An 18,260-nucleotide genomic window follows, 5' to 3' on the forward strand; every position below is an offset into this window, starting at 1 on the left:
AATGGCCCCGAAGAAAGGAAGGGCCAAGCTTAAGTACAACTAAAGGGCCAATCAGCTCATGCCAGGTGTCATCTCCTCATAGGTCCGCGTCAGAGCAGGACTGCTCGTCATCAGATCACCAGTTACCCTTGCACAGCCTTTTGCCATATAAGGACTTGTTTATCTTAGAGAGTGCTCGCCATCGGGATGGCGGAAACCTGCGCCTTGTTAAGGCGCGGCACCTCGCAGCTCTCCACAGGGCCAAGCGTGGTGTTGTACACTTTTAATCCCAGCACTAGGAAGGCAGAGGCAGGCAAATCTCTGTGAGTTCGAGACCAGCCTGGTCTACAAGTGAGTCTAGGACAGCCAAGGCTACACAGAGAAACCCTGTCTTGAAAAAAAAAAAAAAAAAAAAATATATATATATATATATATATATATATATATATATATATATATATATATATTCCTCATATTGGCACAGGCGACAACTTCCTGAATGGAACACCAATGGATAAGACACTCAACTGGACTAGTAAGAAATGAGAAGTCACTAAAATGAAATCTTTTATAAGGCAAAAGTACCATCAACAAGACAAAGCCTGGTGGTGTTGGTGCACGCCTTTAATCCCAGCACTTGGGAGGCAGAAGCAGGCAGGTCACTGTGAGTTCCAGGCCAGCCTGGTCTACAAAGTGAGTCCAGGACAGCCAAGGCTACATAGAGAAACCCTGTCTTGAAAAACAAAAACAGAAACAAACAAACAAAAACTACTCATGATTCATTTGTTATAGACAGGTCTATTCAAATACATCCCATGATATGTTCATGTGTAACAACACAGAAATGGGATGGAGAGATGGATCAGCAGTTAAGAGCACTACCTGCTCTTCCAAAGGTCCTGAGTTCAATTCCCAGCTACCACATGTTGGCTCACAACCATCTTTAGTAAGATCTGGTGCCCTCTTCCCACCTACAGTTGTACATGCTGACAAAACATCATATCTATAATAAATAAATCTTTAAAAAAAAACAGAGAAGCAAAACAGTCCTGAATTTTTTGCATGTGAAATAAGGGAACACTTTTCAGAGGGTTCTTTCAGAGGAGTATGCCTTTTTTATGTTGTGCAACACTGGGCACACATAACATTAGGAGCATCCTGGCAAGAATCATGTGTGATGAGTACTGTTCACTTAGCCAGACCATGTCAATCAAAAAGACACTTACCAGAGATATTCAACCTAAAGCGTGATTTAGTTCGCTACCATTGCTATGATATGTGAGTGATGAAAAGTAACTTGTGCAGGAAAAAAATTCATTATATGGAAAATTTTCAGTACACAGACAATTACTGAGAAAGGGCAGGGCAGGAACTAAAGCCGGGCAGGAACCTGGAAGCAAGAACTGAGGTGAATCTATATCAGTGTGCTGCTTACTGGCTTGTACTTCATAATTGTTTTATCCTGATGTCTTATATAACCTGGGACAAACAGCTTAAAGGTGCTGTCTTCCTGGTTATCTGTGCACTAAAAACTCAATGGTTAATCAAAACAACACCCAACAGACCTCCCTACACAATAGGCCAATCTTTTTTTTTTTTAAGATTTATTTATTATATACACCTGCAGCCCAGAAGAGGGCACCAAATTTCATTATAGATGGCTGTGAGCCACCATGTAGTTGCTGGGAATTGAACTCAGGACCTTTGGAAAAGCAGCCAGTGCTCTTAAACTCTGAGCCATCTCTCCAGGCCCCCAACAGGCCAATCCTAATAGGCATTTTCTCAATTAATATTTCTTCTCATATATTTCTTTTTTTTTTCTATTTATTTTTTTATTTACTTTTTGGTTTTTGGAGACAGAGTGTCTCTGTGTAGCCTTGGCTGTCCTGGACTTGCATTGTAAACCAGGCTGGCTGGCCTCAAACTCATAGCAATCTACCTGCCTCTGCCTCCCAAGTGCTGAGATTAAAGGCATATGCCACCACACCCTGCCTCTCAGATACTTTTATGATTTACTCCTCCAAAACCAACTTCTTCGGTCTTAGTTATTTTCCTATTGCTTTGTGTAATACCAAGACCAAGCCAACTTGATTCCCCCTAGTCCATGAGCCAGGTAGAAAATATCAGTTATTGAATTTATTATTGTTGAAAAGATCATTTAGCAACAACAATTTGATTTAACAGCCATCACACATTCTGGAAAACAAAGGCTTGTGTCACTATCTATGAACTTTATCATGTTTTTGCAATAATGACAGATAAATCTTATCAAGTGCTTAGCATTGGTGTAAATACTTAGTAAATGATACAGTATCCACTACACTGAATATGTGAAGATCATTAATGAGGCTCGATGCTGCCAAGCCAAAAGCTAGCAGCATCCTTCTTTTGCAGCTTTTAGTACTCTCTTAGCTCTGAATATTTAGTGTTTGATAATTATGTGTTAAATGGGGAATTTCTATTTTGATCCTGCTAATTTTGTTTTCTCTTTTTCTATTGTTCTTTAATATGTCCCTCTTTTTTGGTTGGGGACATTGTTTTCCAATAAATAGTAAATATTTTACTATGTTTTCTAGTGCCAGAAGAAACTGAGACTAAGATGCTACTAGAGAGATGCCATACACAGCCATCCACTAAGCCTGCAATTATAAACCCTAGACCAACAGAAGTGAAGAAACAGTACCGTGGCAGAGTTGGCTGTTGTGAAATAGAATATCTTGAACTCTGTTACTCAGCCTTGCCTCAAATTTATGACTTTTCATGTTATTACTCTCCCAGGTAATTAGGAATACAGCTAGTTATGGAGCACCTCTAGATTGTCCCATACAAATACATGCGAACAAACAAAAATACAAAATATATGTGTGTAGTCAGTAAAAAACAAAAATGACATACTGGAAATATGATGTAAAATATTTACCAAGGTATGTATCACTCGTGTGTGTGTGTGTGTGTGTGTGTGTGTGTGTGTGTGTGTGTGTGTACATTTTTTCAATGCAGGGTTTCTCTGTGTAGCCTTGACTATCTTGGACTCACTTTGTAGACCAGGCTGGCCTCGAACTCACAGCGATCCGCCTGCCTCTGCCTCCCAAGTGCTGGGATTAAAGGTGTGCGCCACCACTGCCTCACTGTGAGCAGAGTTTAATAGTCATACTCTTTTTTCATGTGCCCCATGATTGGATGAATCCTTGTACACAGAAACTATGGAGTGTGTTTCTGATATGTCTGAACAGGTTCTCAGGCTTCGAGGTTTTATTGAGGATGTTGTTGTTGTTGTTTATTAGACTTCTACAAATTTATTTATCACGTGTGTGTGTGTGTGTTTGTGTGTGTGTGTGTGTGTCTGTCTGTCTGTCTGTGTATCTCTCTCTCTCTCCCCATCTTTTTGTTTGTAAGTGTATATTTGCATTTTTTGTGTGTGTGCATATTTTTCCCCGTGTTTGTGGGGGAGGGGCATCAGGAAAAATAGCATATGTGTAGAGGTCAGGGAGCAATTTCCTGGAGTTTTTTTTTCTTCCAACTATATAAAGATGTCTAATTGAGTGGACTATGATTGGCAGAGATGGGTTTTACACAAGCTATATTCCCAGCACAAGGCTGATGGTGTCAGATGCCCATCAAAAGTTGACAAAAGGACCCATACCTCAGCTGGGCACACCTATAATGCCAGGACTTTGAATCTGGAGGCAAGAATATTTTGAGCTTAAGGACAACTGTATTTATATAGCATGACCCTGGCTTCTTTGTTTTTGTTTTTTTGAGACAGGGTTTCTCGTGTAGTCTTGGCTGTTGTGGACTCACTTTGTAGACCTGGCTGGCCCCGAACTCACAGCAATCTGCCTCTGCCTCCAGAGTGCTGGGGTTAGAAGCATGTGCCACCATGCCCAGCAGGTAATCAACTTTAGATGATCAATAAATGTCCTGAATGGCCATTTCTCTATCCCACAGACCAGACAATGAGTAATCTGGAAAAGGAACCGAATTTATTGTGAATCCAAATAACTGTAGTTACACAAATTCAATGAGCTAAATGCTACACATTTGGGTACTTCGAGGGTTTTTCTAAATTATAGCTTTTGAAATGCAACAGCCCTACATTAATATGGATCTTTTGAGGTGATACAACACCTCTTTAAGCAACATTTCTAGTGGCAGCCTACATATGTAAAGAACATTGAAGATGATAGCTCTTTCTCTTTTTTCTGTTTGCTCTAGCTCTGGCTTGCAAGTTAATTTCTTGTTTGTTTTGTTTTGTTTTGTTTTGTTGAGACAGGGTTTCTCTGTGTAGCCTTGGCTGACCTAGACTCACTACTGGATTCTTCACCCTTCCTTTGGTAGACAGGCATTGTTGGACTAATTGAACCACAGCCTGTGAGTCATTCTTATGAATCTGCTTTCTACATACATAGAGATTTATTCTAAAGTTCTATTCGTCTAGACAGTCTTTACTAATATGTCATTTAATAATATTGCTCCTAAGTATTTGTCATGTGTTTTTTGCTTTTTTTCCTCCTGGGTTATCTCATACCTACCTGGTGAAACTGGACACAGGCTAGCTTCCCTGAGCAGGAGCCCTCTCCCTGCTCCATGATTAATCAGCTTGAAGTCCACTTCCCTGGGAGCTAAAAGAGGGCCTCGCTTCCCTGAGATCCAAACAAAATCTCACCTTATCAGATTAGGGCCAGCTTTCCCTTCCCCAATTGTGTGGGAGACCCCACAGTGTAACAGCCACAGCAGATAAAATATTTAGATAAGAGTCCCCCTGCAGCATGACTCAAAGCTCCTCTGCCCTGTACCTTATCAATTAAGGCCAACTTCCCCTATGCCCCTTACCATTTACATGATGCCAAGGCTGGAAAAGTCCCACTTGTGGTTTCTGCCTTTAAAAACCTTATATTCTAAGGAATCAAGGCTGCCCACCTTCCTCAGCCTCTGGGAAACAGAAGGTCCTTGCTCTAGAGCAAGATCAATAAAAAAAGACCCTGTGTACATTGCATCTTGCTGGTCTCTGGGGGTCTGTGGAGATTTCATGACTTAAGCATTTCAGTACGTGCAGTTTACCTGACCCAAGCATGAATTCACAACAACAATCTCATTTTGTTTTCTCAAATCTCTCTGTAATTGTTAATATTCTTGGCACTCTTATACTAGTGGCACAGATGGTTCACTTTAATGCAAATTGAATAATAGGCTGTGCAAGCTACCTGCTGGATGACAGAAGGTACCTAAATGAAGCAGGCACAAGTTGGCTGGGCGTTGTAGCACATGCCTTTAATCCTAGCACTCAGGAGGCAGAGGCAGGCCTGTCACTGTGAGTTTGAGAAAAGCCTGGTCTACAAAGTAAGTACAGGACAGGCAAGGCTACACAGAGAAACCCTGATTCGAAAAATGGAAAAACAAAAAACAAGGGGAGATCCAAGATGGCGGCAAGCAGTATGGACCATGTTTAGAAGCTCCAGTAAATGATTCAGGGAATTCTGAATCAGGAACACCAAGCTCCCCACCCCACTAAAGTGGGAGTACTCCACAGTTCGAAAGGACCAAAATACAGAAAACCTGCATACCCCTGTACACGGGAGGAGTGCAGATTCTCTTGGACCAGAGCAGCAGCAGAGGTGGTGGCTGAGGTTTGCAGCTGGGAATCCTCCAGCACAGGCGATGGGCATGGTAACCAGTGGGAATTGCTGTGGGATAGGGGACTCAGTGCAAGATTTGGGCCCCACGACCCTAACTGAACTTGGTGTGCAGTTTGGGCCCTGTGACCCAAGCTCAACTCAGCATGCGGCTTGTGCCCTGAGATCCAAACTGGACTCATAGCACAGTTCAGCTCCTGAGACCCTAGCAGAGCTTGGCATGCATTTGGGCCCAGAGTTCCTTGCTGAGCTTGGCAAGCATTTTGGCCCCTCAGACTCTAGCTGAGCTCGGCATGCAGTTTGGGTCCAGAGTCCCTGGCTGAGCTAGGTGCGCGGTTTGGGCCCAGAAAACCTAGCTGGGCTGGGCATGCAGTTGGGCCCAGAGACTCTAGCTGAGCTTGGCATGCAGTCCCAGCCCTGAGACTTTGGCTGGACTCAGCGCGCAGTCCAGGACCCAGAGTCCCTGGCTGAATTCAGCACGCGGTTTAGATCCGGAGTCCCTAGCTGAGCTTGGCGTGCAGTTCAGCCCCTAAGACTCTAGCTGAGGTCGGCATGTGGTTTAGGCCCAGAGTCCCTGGATGAATGTGGGGGACAATTTGGACCCAGAGTCCCTAGCTGAACATGGTAGGAGGTTTGGGCCCAGAGAACCTAGCTGGACATGGTGGGCAGTTTGGGCCCAGAGACTCTAGCTGAGCTTGGCATGCAATCCCAGCCCTGAGACTTTGGATGGACTTGACACAAGGATTGGGTCCAGAGTCCCTAGCTGAACATGGTAGGAGGTTTGGGCCCAGAGAACCTAGCTGGACATGGTGGGCAGTTGGGCCCAGAGACTCTAGCTGAGCTTGGCATGCAGTCTCAGCCCTGAGACTTTGGATGGACTTGACACAAGGATTGGGCCCAGAGTCCCTAGCTGAATTTGTTGTGCAGTTTGGGTCCAGAGTCCCTGGATGAGTTTGGTGCACAGTCCCGGACCTGAGACTCTACTGAATTCAGTGGGTGGTTTGGGTTCAGAGACTCTAGCTGAGCTCAGCACTTGGTTTGGGCCCAGAGTCCCTGGCTGAATTTGGCAGGCGGTGCAGGCTCTGAGACTCTGGCTGAACTCGGTGCACAGTTTGGGCCCAGAGTCCCTAGCTGGGCTTGGTGGGCACTTTGGGCCCAGAGACTCTACCTGAGTTTGGCATGCGGTCCAGGCCCCAAGACTCTAGCTGAACTCGGCCAGCTAAGTGTGCAGTTTGGGCCGGAGACCCTGATTGGACTCAGCGCTAACTGGACTATGTGTGTGGATTAAGCCCAGAGACCCATTTGGGTCAAGAGACCCATTTGGGTCCAGAGACATGAACTGGACTCAGTGTGTGTGTGGTTTAGGCCCTGTGACACTAACCTGGACTCTGCGAGCAGTTTGGGTCCTGAAACGCTACCAAAAACCACAGACCAGTGGAGCATCAAAGCTCTGGGACTAAGGAAATCTCAGGGAGACATGAAGTAGAGTGGCCAGTAGACCCTCACTGCCCAACCAGGTTCAGTCCCTGGAGAGCTCCAGTGCTACAAGGTGACCAAGAAGGCTGTGGATACTTTGAGCTCACCCAACACACATTCAGAGACCCAAGAAGATTACGGTACCCACAGTACAGGGGAGTTGGGGATTACTGGCTGTGAGAGACCCAAACTACAGGGCTAGCTTCCTGCCATGCAGACCAGTGAAGCATCAAAGTTTCCAGCCTAGGGAAATCATGAGAAAACAGGTGAATCTATACCCAGACTCCCTCCATGCAACTCCAGAGCTACATGCCAAAAATAGAGACAGCAAGATGCATAAAGGACAGCATAAAATCATATGCAAAAAACAAAAACAAAAACAAAAACAATATGGCTACTCAAGATCCCAGAGAGACCAAAGAAAACAACCCAGAGAACTCAAACACAATGTAAATACAAGAAAATGACCTCAAATCCTTAGTAATGAGGATGGTAATGGAGGAAACAAATAAAATTCATAATCAAATGCAGGGAGACACAGCCAAATAGTGGAAGACATAAAAAAGGCCTGCAGAGAGGCAATGGAATTTTTTTTCAGGAAAATACAAACAACCAGATGAAGGAAATGAATAAAACTCTTCAATCTCTGAAGGCCTATAAAGTCAATGGAAGAAACTCAGGAATATACAAACAATCAGATGAAAGAAATCAATAAAACAGTTCAAGATCTGAAGATGAAAATGGATTCAATGATAAACACAGAGACATAAGAAAAACAGGAACGTGAGAGCTCAGAGAGGAAGGCGAGCAACACAGAAGTGAGCCTTTCTAACAGAATCCAAGAGATGGAGGAGTGAATCTCAGGTCTAAAAGATACAATCATGGATCTTGAAGCAACCATAAAAGAAAATGCTAAATCTGGGAATATTCCTGACACAAAACATCCAAGAAATCAAGGATACCATGAAAAGAAGAAATCTGAGGATAATAGGCATTGAGAAAAGAGAAGATGCCAGACTGCAAGGTCCAGAAAATATTCTCAACAAAGTCATAGAATAAAACTTCCCCAATCTGAAGAAAGAGATGCCTATAAGCATACAAGAGGCCTACAGAACACCAAATAGAATACAACAGAAAAGGAAAACTTCCCGTCACATAATAATCAAAACACAAAACATACAGAACAAAGAAAAATATTAAAAGTTGCAAGAGAAAAGGGCCAAATAACATTTAATGGCAAACCTATCAGAATTACACCTGACTTCTCAGCAGAGACCATAAAAGCCTAAAGGGCCTGAACAGAGATCCTGCAACCCTAAGAGACCACAGATGCAGGGCCAGACTACTTTACCCAGCAAAACTATCAATAACCATTGATGGAGAAAACAAAATATTCCATGACAAAAACAAATTCAAACAGTACCTATCCACAAACTCAGCTTTATAGAAGGTACTAAAAGGAAAACTCCATCCCAAATGGACAAACTACAACCAAAACTACACAGGAAATAGATAACAATACCACTGCAAAAACATAAGCACACAAGTGCTCTTCTGGAGCCAACATCAAAATTAAGACTCTTAACAGTCACTGGTCATTAATATCTCTCAACACCAGTGGTCTCAATTCTCCAATAAAAAGACACAGACTAACTGAATGGATGCATAAACAAGATCCAACATTCTTCTGCATTCAAGAAACACATCTCACCCATAAAGATAGACATTACCTCAGGGTAAACGGCTGGAAAACAATTCCAAGCAAATGGTCACAAGAAGCAAGCAGGCATAGCCATTTTAATGTCTAAAAAAATAGACTTTCAACCAAAATTAATCAAAAGGGATGAGGAAGGACACTTCATACTCATCAAAGATAAAGTCAACAAAGATAACATCACAATTCTGAACATCTATGCTCCCAGTACAAGGGCACCCACATTTGTAAAAGATCTATAACAAAGCTTAAACCACACATTGATCCCCACACAATAATAGTGGGAGACTTGAACACCCCACTCTCACTGAAGGATAGCTCATTGAAACAGAAACTAAGCCGAGAAATAACATCATTAACCAATGCCATGAATCAAATGGATCTAACACCTTTCACCCAAACAAAAAGGAATATACCTTCTTCTCTGCACACCATGGAACTTTCTCCAAAACTGATCACATCATAGGTCACAAAGCAAGCCTCAACAGATACAAGAGGATTGAAATAATACCTTGTATCCTATCAGATCACCATGCTCTTAGGCTGCACTTCAACAACAACAGAAATAACAAAAAGCCTACACATACATAGAAACTAAACAACTCTCTACTTAATGACACCTGAGTCAGGGAAGAAGTAAAGAAAGAAATAGAAGACTTCCTGAAAGTCAATGAAAATGAAGGAGCAATATACCCAAATTTGTGGGATACATTGAAAGCAGTGCTAAGGGGAAAATTCAGAGCACTAAGTGCCTTTAAAAAGAAAGTGGAAACATCCCACATAACCAACATAACAACACAGCTGGAATTCCTAGAAAAAAAAAAGAAACAGAAACACCCAAGATGAATAGACGACTGGAAATAATCAAACTCAGGGCTGAAAGTAATAAATTAGAAACTAAGAAAACAGTCCAAAGAATCAACAAAACAAGAGCTGGTTCTTTGAGAAAATCAACAAGATAGTCAAACCATTAGCCAAACTAACTAAAAGGCAGAGAGACAGTATCCAAATCAACAAAATCAGAAATGAAAAGGGAGACATAACAACAGACACTGAAGAAATACAAAGAATCATATAATCCTACTTCGAAGGCATATATGCCACAAAATTTGAAAATCTAAGGGAAATGAATGATTTTCTTGATTAATTTCACTTGCCAAAATTGAGTGAAGAACAGATAAACAAACTAAATAGTCCCATTTCCCCTATAGAAATAGAAGCAATTGTTGAGAGTCTCCCAATGAAAAAAAGCCCAGGGTGAGATGGTTTCAGTGCAGAATTCTACCAGACCATCAAGGATGTGCTAATACCGATACTCTACAAGCTACTCCAAAAGATAGAAATGGATGAAACTCTACCAAATTCATTCTATGAGGCCATAGTCACATCCATACCTAAACCTCACAAAGACCCAACAAAGAATGAAAATTTCAGACCAATTTCTCTTGTGAACATTGATGTAAAAATACTAAATAAAATACTTGCAAAATGAATACAAGAACACATCAAAGATATCATTCACCATGACCAGACAGGCTTCATTCCAGGCATGCAGGGATGGTTTAATATATGGAAATCTATCAATGTAATCCACTATATAAACAAACTGAAAATAAAAAACCACATGATCATCTCATTAGATGCAGAGAAAGCATTTGATAAAATCCAACACCCATTCATGTTTAAAGTTTTGGAGAGATCAGGGATACAAGGCACATACCTCAACATAATAAAGGCTATATACAGCAAGCCAATAGCCAAAATTAAATTAAATGGTGAGATACTCAAGGAAATTCCTCTAAAATCGGGGACCAGACAAGCCTGCCCACTTTCTCCATATCTCTTCATATAGCTCTTGAAGTTCTAGCCTGAGCAATAAGATACAAAAGGAGATCAAGGGGATCCAAATAGGACAGGAGGAAGTCAAACTATCCCTATTTGCAGATGATATGATAGTGTACATAAGTGACCCCCAGAATTCCATCAGAGAACTCCTACAGCTAATAAACACCTTTGGCAAAATGGCTGGATACAAAATTAACTCAAAAAAACAGTAGCCTTCCTATATATAAAGGACAGTCTTACAGAGGAAGAAATTAGGGAAACTACACCCTTCACAATAGCCACAAGCAATATAAAATATCTAGGAGTAACTCTAACCAAGCAAGTGAAGGACTTGTTTGAAAAAAACTTTAAATCTCTGAAGAAAGAGATTGAAAATGACATCAGAAAATGGAAAGATGTCCCTTGTTTATGGATCAGGAGAATTAACATAGTAAAAATGGCCGTCTTACCAAAAGCAATTTACAGATTCAATGCAAACCCTATCAAAATACCTACACAAGTTTTTAAAGACATTGAAAGATCAATTCTCAACTTCATATGGAAAAATAAACAACCCAGAATAGCAAAAACGACCTTATACAATAAAAGATCCTCTGGAGGAATCTCCATTCCTGATCTCAAGCTGTACTATAGAGCAATAGCCATGAGTTTTAGAGCTGTTTTGCTGTTCCACATGCATGCCCCAACCCTTGGGATTATAGAATTCCATGCCATGCTTGGGTCACCATGATAACTAAACATTGAGCATATTAGTCGCAGAAAGTAAGAAGATATTTGTTGGTACAGATTGCTGTGTTACATTTAAAATAACAATGCTATTTTGTTTTTTTCTAAAGGAAAGTCCAACACTTCTCTCATCTCAATGTACCTTCTCTGACAGGATTGAGGGTGGCATTTTGTAGAATGTAGAGAAATCTTGTGTCCTTTGTCATTTAAATTTGTGATGTATCTCTATGTTCTGTCACTCACTGGCAGGTACATAGACTGTGGTGTATGGCATGGGCATAGCATGCATTCATATACACTTCTTATTCTCTCTGCCATGCAAAGCACTAACTAATATGACAGAGTTCATTAGTCTATTACAAATGGCCCTAGAACCACGTAAGCGGTTCTCCAGTGGTGTGAGAGTTTTCACCAGGAGCTCTCACAATGAACTAGCGCTGTAGCCTGGGACTTCAAGTCCAGCTCAGTAGAACTATCCTTCCATGCAGATCATTTAATGTTGCGTAGTGCTTGACAGTCTCTGCAGTAAGAGTGTCCTTTTTCACATGACACCTGAAATGACACCAGATTTCTTCATGACTCATCACTTTTCAGATAATGTTACACATTTTCCAAGGCAATGCCTGAAAGGCAGAAGGTTCATTCTGGCTCATGGTTGTAGAAGTTTTAGAACAACATATTGTCCTACTGTACCACTGCAGAATCAAGTTCGGTAGACAGTCATAAAGACTAGGGGATGAGAGAGAGGCAGACAGGGAGAGAGACAGTTGTAGGGAATGAGAGGGAGACCAAAAGACAGAATGACAGACAGAGAGGGAGATGGAGGGAAGGAAGCAGAGAGAGAGAGAGACAGAGAGACAGACAGAGAGACAGACAGAGACAGAGACAGAGACAGAGAGACAGACAGAGACAGAAAGACAGAGACACGACAGAGACAGAAACAGAGAGCGATTGATTCAGAGATAGCCAGAGAGATCGATAGAACATGATTTGCTTCTTGTTTTATAACCTCATTATTTCTGTTTTATTCTTGCATATTTATTTAATTCCATTTCCTTCTCTTAAGAACAGCTTATTTTCTCATAGAGTATATCCTGATTTTAGTTTTTCCTCCCTCTACTGTATCTAGATGTCCAGATCCCCTCCCCTTTCTCTCCAATCTAGTTCTGTCATTCATTAGAATATAACAGGCTTCCCAGTGGCAACATCCATAGAACTAAATAAAATGGAATGAGGTAAAACCAAAATTATTATATCAAAATTGAACATAGCTAACTCATGAGAAAGAAAAGCATCCAAGTGGAGGCACCAGTGTTAGAGGTTCTCTTCTCCTCACAGTTAAGAGTCCCATAAAACAGTTTATTTTTACACTCAAATAACATATAAAATGTTTAATATGTATGTAGAGGGCCTGACCCAGAGATATGTAGGCCCTGTGCTTTCTACCTCAGTCTCTAGGAGTGCATATGAGCCTTCCTTAGCTGATTGAGAGGGCCTTGTTTTCTTCTTGTCCTCCATGCCCTTTGGCTCCTACAGGCTTTTCCACCTTCTCTGCTCTGCGATTCCCTCCCTTGTGGGAGACTCACTATTTTAGACACCTTCTCTCCATAATGTGTTCCTGTGGTTCTCTGTGTCTGTTCTAAACTGCTTTTAGAGGAGGCCTCAGATGATGTCAGGACAAGGCACAGATTTACAAATATTGCCATGTACCATTAGTGTCATTTTGTGTGTTTTTCCATAATTTCCTTATTTTAAATTAATTAAATTATTTATTCATTTTACATCCTGTTCATAGCACCCTCATTCCTCTCCTCCCAGTCTCACCATCTCTCTGCGTTCTCCTCCTCCTCTCTCCCCTATAACTGAGAAAAAATGGAGACACACTACCACCATTCCCTGCCCATAAAGTTGCATCAGGACTGAGCATCCTCTTACCCTGTGGTCTGGTGAGGCAGTCCCACCAGGGATAGTGATAAAAAGCAGGCAACAGAGTCCATGTTAGAGACAGTCCCTGCTTCTTCTACTGTGAGACCCACATGAAGCTTGAGCTTCCCATAAGGTGCATCTGTGTAGAGGACCTAGGTCCAGACCATGTATGGCCCTTGTTTGGATGCTTTCGTCTCCAGAAGCCCCTCTGAGCCTTGGATAGTTGGCTCTGTTGGTTTTGTGGAGCTGCTGTCACCTCCAGTTCCTTCTCCCACCCCCCTTTTCCACAAGACTCCCTACACCTCACCCAATGTTTGGTTGTGAGTCTCAGTTTCTGTTTCAACCCACTGATGGGCATAGGCACTCAGAGGAAAGGTGTGCTAGCCTACTGGATGTAGTCACAGAAGAGTATTGTTAATAGTGTTAGGGGTTGGCTTTCTCCCATTGGGTGTTTTTTTAGGTTGTGCGAGACATTGTTTGGACAGTCCTTCCATCTCTGCTCTATCTTTATCCCTTCACATGTTTTAGGCAGTTTAAATTTTGGGTTAAAGTGTTTGTGGGTATGTTGGTGTTCCCTTCCCACTATTAGGATCCCTGTCTTGTTAGAGGGTGACCTTTTCAATCTCCATATCTACTTATAGTAAGGGTCTCAGCTAGAGTCACCCCCATATCCTCCTGGGGTTATAGGTGTCCAGCCTGTCTCAGAGATGCCCCAGACCAAGGTTTCTCTTCCATCTTCAAAGTTCCTGTCCTCTGGCCTGCACCCCCTCACCGTTGTTCCCATATCAAGTCCCAACCCCCATTTCTTTCCTCCAGTGCTCCTTCTCCTATCCTGTTCCTACACTTCAATAGACACTTTCTCTGTCTAATCTGTTTCCCTTCTCAGTGAGATTCATCCATCCTCTCTTGGGCCCTCCTTGTTACTTCGCTTCTTTGGGTCTGTGAATTGTAGTATGGTTGTCTTCCTCTGATGAGAACTCTCTGATTAGCTCTGTACCCCATTTAAAATTGGGGTATTTGATTTGTTGATGTTTAATTTCTTGAGTTTTGTATATATTTTGGATTTTAGTCTTCTGTTGGATATAGAGTTGGTAAAGATCATTTCCCAATCTCTAGGCTGTGCTTTGTCCCACTGACAGTGTCCTTTGACTTGCAGAATCTTTTCAATTTCACGAGGTCCCACTGACCACTGGGTCAAGGAAGAAATAAAGAAATTAACAAAAAAGAAAGAAGTTAAACTCTTTCTAGAACTCAATGAAAATGAAGGCACAACATACCCTATCTTATGGGACACAAAAAAATCATTGCTAAGTGAAAGTGCCTTCATAAAGAAATTGGAGAGATCTAATATTAGCAACTTAACAGCATACCTGAAACCTCTAGAACAAAAAGAAGCAAACACACCAAAGAAGAGTAAATGTAAAGGAAGAATAAAAATCAAGGCTGAAATAAATGAGTTAGAAACAAAGAGAAAAATTGAAAGAATCAATGAAATTAAAAGCTAGTTCTTTGAGAAAAATAAATAAGATAGGCAAACCATTAGCCAAACTACCTAAAAGGCAGAGAGATAATACCCAAATTAACACAATCAGAAATGAAAAGGGCAGCATAACAAAAGACACCGATGAAGTCCAAAGAATTATTAGACCTTTTATTAAAGCTTATACTCTACAAAAGTAGAAATTTATATGAAATGGATGATTTCTTTATAGATTCCACTAACCAAATTAGATCAACATAATGTTAACCATATAAATAGTCCTATATCTCCTAAGGAATTAGAAGCAGTGATCAAATGTCTTCAACAAAAATAAAGCCCAAGGCCAGATGGTTTTAGCACAGAATTCTACCAGACTTTCAAAGAACTAATACCAATACTCCTCAAACTATTCCACAAAATAGAACCAGAAGGAACATTGCCAAACTCATTCTATGAAGCTACAGTCATGCTAATACCTAAACCACCAAGAAAGAAAAATTCTAAGAAAGAGAATTTCAGACCAATAACCCTCATGAACATTGATGATAAAATACTCAATAAAATACTTGCAAAGAACACATAAAAACAAGAACAAAAAAAATCCACCATGACCAATCAGAATTCATGCAAGGATGGAGAGTTGTTTCACCATAGAAAATCCATTAATGAAATCCACCATATAAACCAACTAAGAGAAAAACATGATCATCTCATTAGATGCTGAAAAAGCCTTTGAAAAAATCCAACTCCCCTTCATGATAAAAGTCTTTGAGGGATCAAGGGATACAAGATCCATACCAAAATATAATAAAGGCAATATATAGCAAGCCAATACCCAACATCAAATTAAATGAAGAGAAAATTAAAACCATTTCACTAAAATCAGGAACAACACAAAGCTGTCTATTCTCTCCATATCTATTCAACATAGTACTTGAAGTTTTGGTAATAGTCATAAGACAATGAAAGATCAAAAGGATATGAATTGGAAAGGAAGAATTTAAAAGGTCTCTATTCACAGATGATAGTGTAGTATACGTTATTGACCCCAAAAATTCTATCAGAGAACTTCTAGAGCTGATAATAACCTTCAGCAAATTGGCTGGATACAAAATTAATTTAAAAACCAGTAGACTTCCGTTGTAATATAATAAATGGATGAGAAAGAACTTAGTAAAACAACACCCTTCACAGTAGCCACAAATAATATAAAAAAAATATTGGTTTTACTCTAACCAAGCAAGGGAAAGTCCTGAAAATCTAGAGCTTCAAGATTTTGAAGAAAGAATTTGAAGAAGTTAGAAGATGGAAAGATCTCCCATGCTAATGGATCAGTAGGATTAGCATAGTAAAGATGGCCATCTTACAAAAAGCAATCTGCAGATTCAATGTAATTCCCATCAAAATTCAAACACAATTCCTGACAGACCTTGAAAGAGCAATTCTCTACTTCATATGAAAAAAGAAACAGGTGTGGTTGAAGTTTTGATTATGTTATATAAACATGTTTTTGTTATGATCCCAAGTGTGAGATGTGAAACTTCATTTAGTTTCTCCACAGATGATAATAGTCTCCTAAGACTTTATCATCTTTATCTTTATCAGCTGGGAATTTCCTTGTGCTAGGAGCCTGGTGTTTGGCATCTGGAGGGGAGGGGAGGAGGAGAGCAGAGGAGGGGAGGAGAGGAGAGGAGAGGGAGAGAGAGAGATCTGGAGAGAAATGCCCTGAAGAACACCTAGAGAAGGCTGCTGCTGATTTCTTCCACTGCCACCGTTTGCTGTTTGCTGTTTGTCTGGACAGCTGGGATTCTGATGAAGAAGAGTGGAACAGCCCCACAGAACTGTGTCTAAAAAGGTCTACATCCACTTTACCTAGTAAACTTCTTTATCTCTTACCTAGGGTCGGTGGGTTGGAAAGGAGGTAGAGGAATTAAGGAACTCCAAATTAAGTACATTTTTTAAAAAGCAAAGCCTTCACCCAGAATACCCAAATATCCTGTAAAACAAAAGCACATCTGGAGGTATCACTATGTTCTACAAAGCAATAGTAATTTTAAAAACTGCATTATATTGGAATATAAATGGACAGATTGATCGATAGAATCAAGTTGAAGACCCAGAAATACACTCACATACTTATGGACACCTGATTTTTACAAAGAAGCCAAAACCAAATGGTAGAAAAAAGAAAGCATCTTCAACAAATGGCGCTGGTCTGCCTGGAGGTCTGCATGTAGAAGAATGGAAATAGATCCATATTATTCACCTTACTCAAATATCAGCTCCAAGTGGATCAAAGATCTCAACATAAAACCAAATACACCAAACATAATAGAGGTGAACGTGAACATATTGTCGCAGAAGACAACACCCTAAACAGAACACCGACAGTTCAGGCAGTAAAGTCAACAACGAATAAAAGGGATCTCATGAAATGAAGAGCTTCTGTGAGAGGAAAATGTCAATGGGACAAAACAGACTATTTTCTTATAGTCCACCCTCCCACCTACAATAGACTGCACCCTCCTATGTCAATTACTAATTGAGAAAATGCCCTGCGGTTTTTCCTTAAACTCGATCTTCTGGAGGCATTTTCTCAGTTGAGACTCCCGGCCCTCAGGTGGCTTTTCAAGTTGACACAAATCTAGTCAGCACATTCACCAACCCATCTCACCAGCCCCTTAGTTTCTTTCCCACTGCTCTGACACAGTCTCTGACAGGAATATAGGAAAAGACATTTATCTTAGCTCATGTTCAGAGATCTGAAGTGTATCACAGCAGGGCAGGCATGGCGGAGTGTTTCATCCATGGCAGCAGGAGGGTGTGGCCATGGCTGCTCATGCCATGGCCGACCAGGAAAGAAGGAGTGGCCAGAAGCATGTCTGGGCTATTACCTTAAAGGCCACTCCTAACTCTCCACTTCTGCCTGGAAGGCTAGCCTTCCCAAATAGCACAACCACCTAGGGAACAAGTGCTCAAAACTGCATGTTAGACCCGGAGTGAACAACGCTATGAGAAGCTGCAGAGTTCACGAGGAGAGAAGGGAACCATCATAAATAGGAAAGTGCAGTTTAGAGCAGGAGAGGTCAGAGCTGTGGATGTCACAGACTCCTGAAGTGGGAGAAAATACCCAAAAGGTGCTATGCCAAACACATCAAATGGACTCATTAGATGAACAAAGAACTAAATATTGTCCTCACTGTTCTCCCTGGTGGTATCTACATGTTTAAAGGAAGCACAGTAATAATTACTGAGCAAAATTCCACCCAAGATCACAGGCACAGTTCCTGCATTGTTATCTGATAGCCAGTTAAATGTAAGAATGACCCCAGTGGCTTACATGTACTAGGCAAGTGTTCTGCTACTCAACCCTAACCCTACCCTCCTGTTTGTGTTTCACTGTTGTCCCAGGGTAGGTTGTCCAGGCTAGCCTTGCGTGCGATCTCCCTGCCTCATCCTCTCAATTATCTTCTGCCAGCCC

At 41.2% G+C, this 18,260-nt stretch overlaps 1 protein-coding gene across 2 annotated transcripts in view; it reads right to left on the reverse strand.

Moving 5' to 3' along the window:
- Nucleotides 1-18,260, reverse strand: part of LOC311608640 (olfactory receptor 4A5-like) — an 80,072-nt gene that overhangs the window by 14,518 nt on the left and 47,294 nt on the right. The window contains exon 8 of one of the 2 annotated variants that reach the window (XM_084801211.1): nt 11,743-11,925. The exons of the other annotated variant lie outside the window; for it this stretch is intronic. Within the exon in view, the coding sequence (XP_084657337.1) occupies nt 11,826-11,925 (100 nt within the window). The 3' untranslated portion in view covers nt 11,743-11,825. Of the gene's footprint in view, nt 1-11,742; nt 11,926-18,260 lie in introns of those variants that run through there. 2 annotated transcript variants of the gene reach the window in all.

This window comes from Acomys minous (assembly GCF_964271855.1).
Source record: "Acomys minous genome assembly, chromosome: 11".
NCBI lineage: Eukaryota > Metazoa > Chordata > Mammalia > Rodentia > Muridae > Acomys > Acomys minous.